General features: G+C 53.2%; 1 protein-coding gene across 1 annotated transcript in view; it reads left to right on the top strand.

The window, feature by feature from the left end:
- Positions 1 to 224: 224 nt before the first annotated feature.
- Positions 225 to 6,000, top strand: part of grm4 (glutamate receptor, metabotropic 4) — a 115,153-nt gene continuing 109,377 nt past the window's right edge. Inside the window, exon 1 of the mRNA XM_062473528.1 lies at positions 225 to 784. Coding sequence (XP_062329512.1) covers positions 266 to 784 — 519 coding nt within the window. The 5' untranslated portion in view covers positions 225 to 265. The remainder of the gene's footprint in view (positions 785 to 6,000) is intronic.

The following is a 6,000-nucleotide window of genomic DNA, read 5'->3' as shown; positions in this document are numbered from 1 at the left end:
CAGAGACAGAGAGAGAGAAACAGAGAGATACACAGAGACACAGAGAGAGGTGGAGACGACAAAACAACGACAGATAAATTAGCCTGTGCAGGAGCCAAGCTCGTATTCTGATTTAACCGACCGCTCCCAGGAGAAGAGAAGACATGGTACCTCCCTGCTCCTCCAGCTTCAAGAGCCACTAACACTCCTGTCTGGACCCACCCAGAAGCAGCTGGGCAGTGCCCCCAGATCCTGCCAGGCTTGAGAGGGGATACCTGTTGAGGCCATGGCTCTGTGTGCTCTCCCTGGGTGCTTCTCCAGTCTGTTCCCCCTGCTGCTTCTCCTCTGGAGCTCTCTGACCCCCAGCCAGGCTGCCCGGCCCAAGGGCCCTGGACACACGCACCTCAACTCCATCCGCATTGACGGGGACATATCCCTGGGGGGGCTGTTCCCCGTGCACGCCCGGGGCAACGAGGGCAAGGCCTGCGGGGAGCTGAAGAAGGAGAAGGGGATCCACCGCCTAGAGGCTATGTTGTTCGCCCTGGACCGCATCAACAACGACCACTTCCTGCTTCCCAACATCACGCTGGGGGCCCGCATCCTGGACACCTGCTCCCGGGACACCCACGCACTGGAGCAGTCGCTCACCTTCGTCCAGGCGCTGATCGAGAAGGACGGGACGGAGGTGAAGTGTGTGGGCGGCGGGGCGCCCCTCATCACTAAGCCTGAGAGGGTTGTGGGTGTGGTCGGAGCCTCTTCCAGCTCCGTGTCCATCATGGTGGCCAACATCCTGCGGCTGTTCAAGGTGAGTTGGGGGGGGGGTTGGGGTTGGCTGTGCCTGTCAGCTGATGGTTGGGACAGGGATTCCCTGGTGGATGTGGTGATGAGTTGAGGGGGTAAATCTGGAGATGGGGTGATGAGGGGATGAGTTGAGGGGGTGAATCTGGAGATGGGGTGATGAGGGGATGAGTTGAGGGGGTGAATCTGGAGATGGGGTGATGAGGGGATGAGCTGAATCCGGGGAAAGGGAGAAAGTGGTAAATCAGTGATGTGGTGAATCTGTTGAGATGGTGAATCTGGTGAAGTGGTGAATCTGGTGAGGTGGTGATTTCAACGACCACATTGTTTTCCATCCAACTTACTGTAAGTAGATTTTTCTGTTATCAGTACTATACTTCACTGTTGATTTTTGAGACAACTTTTTACTTTCACTACATTTTCAAGCCAGGCTCTGTATTAATCTGTATTTGATTGCATGATCAAAATTATTTCTTGTCATTGTGCGCCTATTTTTCATTTCCTGGTACTTACGCAAAACAGACGTAAGATAGTCTACAAAGCTACCATTGAGCAGAAGGCAACAAGAATATTACTCCTCCAAGGTTGAAAAAAAAAAATCATTGATCATTGATGAGTACTTGATAAGTACTCTATTGTACTCTGCTCTGCTCTCTCGGATGCTCTGCTCTGCTCTGTTTTAGGCTTCTCTGTTCTCCTCTCCCCTCTCCTCCCTCTCCTCTCCTTTCATTGTCTGAAAAAAGTTTCTAAAGGTTGAAGAAATATATTTTTTATTTCCGAAAGGTTTAAAATAATATAACAAATTCAATAAATATTTTTTTTTGCATGAGTAGCCTACTTGATGAGTATGGACTACCAGACCCTTGTCCAGCCGTCTTCAACACAGCCTACCTGTCAGATGAGGGTGCGACGGCCTCATCGGCCAGAGCAGAGAAGAGAAGATGAGGCCTGGTGACTAGTCTTCCCTTAGACCAAGGTGATCATGTTTGGCTTCCACTGCTCATGCAGGTTCATGTGTCTTCTCTGAAGTGTTAAAATAGGTCAGCGTGTGCTGGGAATGTTACCTGCCTGTTGAAAGACTACGATTTATTTATTAAAATAATTTAACAATCTGTTTCTAACAGCTAGGCAGAAAAATTATTTTATGAATAATGTTTTAGAAAAAACGTTTGGAAAGGTTGAAAAAAGGTTTCGAAAAAAAGGTTCAAGGTTAAAAAAATATTTTCAAAAAAAAGTTAAGGAAAAGAGGTTTCAAAAGTTTGCAATTTCTTTTTTCGATTTTTTTTTTTTGCATAATTGAGTACTTGATTAGGACATTAACTTGAGTGAAAAAGTGTAGTCAGTACTTCAACTTTTACCAGTCTTTTTAAACATGAGTATTTGTACTTCTACTTGAGTGAAGGTGCATCTCTGCTCTTAGCTAATCTCACCATATTGTTTTGTCACAGCACATTCATTGTTTTCCTCGTCGCTGTGCGACGTCACACGTTGTTTGTGTCGGAGACCGCAATGTATGGAATTGTTGATTTATTGAGTGGACACACGCAGGTCGTAAAGACTGAAACAGCCTAGTTTACGATGAACACATCCTCATCGGATCCTCACCTAGTTTACGATGAACACATCCTCATCGGATCCTCACCTAGTTTACGATGAACACATCCTCAGCGAGTTCTAACCTAGTTTACGATGAACACATCCTCAGCGAGTTCTAACCTAGTTTACGATGAACACATCCTCATCGGATCCTCACCTAGTTTACGATGAACACATCCTCAGCGAGTTCTAACCTAGTTTACGATGAACACATCCTCAGCGAGTTCTAACCTAGTTTACGATGAACACATCCTCAGCGAGTTCTAACCTAGTTTACGATGAACACATCCTCAGCGAGTTCTAACCTAGTTTACGATGAACACATCCTCAGCAAGTTCTAACCTAGTTTACGATGAACACATCCTCATTGGATCCTCACCTAGTTTACGATGAACACATCCTCATTGTGTCCTTCTCCTGCCGCTGTGAATGAGGGGTTTCCCTTTGAGAAGACATGTTTCGTGCGTAAGCGAGTGTTCATTCAAGCATACACGTACTAAAGGGATGATTAGGTTGGATTCCACGCTTTGATATCATTAAGAAAAATCTCAAAGTATGAATAAATTGCTACATGTTTTAATGATGTTTCGATAATGTTAACTAAAAACGCGATTGAGTACAGATCCGTTTAAGAATCCCCCCTGCCCCCCAGCAGCTGTAGTCCTGTGTTGGTCGGCTCTCTGCAGCAGCGGTCCTCGCCCCCCAGCAGCTGGGTGATGAATGAGTGTTTGTGGGGCAGGCTGCTGTGATGAAAGGGGCTCCTGTCAGGGAGCAGGGCCCCAGGGGGGGCCCCAGGGGGGGCCGCAGGGGCCCCAGGGGCGCTTCCGGCCTGCCCTCCAGCATGGCTCTGGGAGATCCCAGCACCCTGGATACACACATACACTTATGGTACACACACACACTCGCCCTTACTCACGCACGCTGGCTCTTACACACAGACATGGATAACGCAGGCACACCCACACACACACATACCTACCCACACACAGCTTACATTGCTCTGGCATGTACAGTATCTATGCACACACACACACGAGGAAAGCTCGGTAATGAGAGTCTCCTGCTGCGCTCTCTGATCCCCTCTCCTTCCCTCTCTCTCTCTCTCTCTCTCTCTCTCTCTCTCTCTCTCTCTCTCTCTCTCTCTCTCTCTCTCTCTCTCTCTCTCTCTCTCTCCCCCTGTATCTCTCTCTCTCTCCCTCTTTTCCCTCTCTCTCTCTCTCTCTCTCTCTCTCTCTCTCTCTCTCTCTCTCTCTCTCTCTCTCTCTCTCTCTCTCTCTCTCTCTCTCTCTCCCTCTCCCCCTGTCTCTCCCTCTCCACCTCTCTCCACCTCTCCCCGTCTCTCCCTCTCTCCCCCTGTCTCTCTCCCTCTCCCCCTGTCTCTCCTCTCTCTCTGTCTTTCTCTCTCTGTCTTTCTCTCTCTGTCTCTCCCTCTCTCTCTGTCTTTCTCTCTCTCTCTGTCTTTCTCTCTCTGTCTCTCTCTCTCTCTGTCTTTCTCTCTCTCTCCCTCTCTCATTCTCTCAAGACCCTGCGTCATTAGCTCTCATTTCCTCATCATCAAACCACACGGAACGGATGCGAGATACTCCATCCGACTCCCTCTGATCTCCGCTGCGTTTCCCTTCCACCTGCGAGATACTCCATCCGACTCCCTCTGATCTCCGCTGCGTTTCCCTTCCACCCTACCTTCCCCTCACCTTCCCTCACCTCCCCTCACCTTCCCTCACCTCCCCCTCACCTTCCCTAACCCTCCCCTCACTCCCTCACCTCCCCTCACCTTCCTCACCTCCCCTCACCATCCCTCACCTCCCTCACCTTCCTCACCTCCCCTAACCCTCCCTCACCTTCCCTCACCTTCCCTAACTCTTCCCACCCTCCCTCACCTTCCCTCACTCCCTCACCTTCCTCACCTTCCCTACCCACCCCTCACCTTCCCTAACCCTTCCCTCACCTCCTCACCTCCAACCTTCCCTAACCCTTCCTCACCCTCCCTTCCTCTCCTTCCCTCACCCCCCTCACCTTCCCTAACCCTCCTCCCTCCACCACCTCCCTCCTTCCCTCACCTTCCCTCACCTCCCCTCACCTCCCCTCACCTTCCCTCGCCTTCCCGCACCTCCCCTCACCCTTCCCTCACCTTCCCTCGCCTTCCCTCACTTCCCCTCACCTCCTGCCTTCCCTCACCTCCCCTCACCTTCCCTGCCTTCCTCACCTTCCCTCTCCTTCCCTCACCTTCCTGCCTTCCCTCACCTCCCCTCACCTTCCCTGCCTTCCCTCACCTCCCTCCCCTCCTCCTTCCTTCCACCTCACCTCCATCCCACCTGCCTCCCTCACCTTCCACACTTCCCTCACCTTCCCTCACCTCCCCCACCTTCCCTCACCTCCCTCCCCTCACCTTCCCTCACCTCCTACCCTCCCCTCACCTTCCCTAACCCTTCCCTCACCTCCCCTCACCTCATTCCCTAACCCTTCCCACACCTTCCCTCACCTCCCCTGCCTTCCCTCACCTTCCTTCTCCTTCCCACACCTCCCTCACCTTCCCTACACCCTCCCTCACCTCCCTCCCCTTCCATCCTTCCCTCACCTCCCTCATCCTCCCCTCACCCTTCCCTCACCTTCCCTCACTTCCCTCTCTCTCCCCCTCACCTTCCTCACCTTCCCTGCCTTCCCTCACCTCCCCTCACCTTCCCTGCCTTCCCTCACCTTCCCTCACCTTCCCTCACTTCCCTCACCTCCCTCACCTCCCCTGCTTCCCTCACCTTCCCTCACTTCCCTCACCTTCCCTCACCTCCCCTCACCTTCCCTGCCTTCCCTACCTCTCCTCACCTTCCCTGCCTTCCCTCACCTTCCTCTCCTTCCTCACCTCCCCTCACCTTCCCTGCCTTCCCTCACCTTCCCTCACCTCCCTCACCTTCCCTCACCTCCCTCACCTTCCCTGCCTTCCCTCACCTTCCCTCACTTCCTCACCTTCCTTACCTCTCCTCACCTTCCCTGCCTTCCCTCACCTTCCCTCTCCTTCCCTCACCTTCCCTCCTTCCCTCACCTCCTCACCTTCCCTCCTCCTCCACCTCCCTCACCTTCCTTCCTTCCCTCTCCTTCCCTCACCTCCCTCTCCTTCCCTGCCTTCCCTCACCTTCCCTCTCCTTCCCTCACCTTCCCTCACTTCCCTCACCTCCCCTCACCTTCCCTGCCTTCCCTTACCTCTCCTCACCTTCCCTGCCTTCCCTCACCTTCCCTGCCTTCCCTCACCTCCCCTCACCTTCCCTCACCTTCCCTCACTTCCCTCACCTCCCTCACCTCCCTCACCTTCCCTGCCTTCCCTCACCTTCCCTCACCTCCCCTCACCTTCCCTCACTTCCCTCACCTCCCCTCACCTTCCCTCACCTCCCCTCACCTCCCTCACCTTCCCTCACCTTCCCTCACCTCCCTGCCTTCCCTCACCTTCCCTCACCTTCCCTGCCTTCCCTCACCTTCCCTGCCTTCCCTCACCTCCCCTCACCTTCCCTCACCTTCCCTCACTTCCCTCACCTCCCCTCACCTTCCTGCCTTCCCTCACCTTCCCTCACCTCCCCTCACCTTCCCTCACCTTCCCTCACCTCCCCTGCCTTCCCTCACCTTCCCTCACCTCCCTCA

This window comes from Osmerus eperlanus, chromosome 1, assembly GCF_963692335.1.
Source record: "Osmerus eperlanus chromosome 1, fOsmEpe2.1, whole genome shotgun sequence".
Lineage (NCBI taxonomy): Eukaryota > Metazoa > Chordata > Actinopteri > Osmeriformes > Osmeridae > Osmerus > Osmerus eperlanus.
Note: the sequence above shows the minus strand (reverse complement) of the source record. Positions and strands in the feature narration are given on the sequence as shown.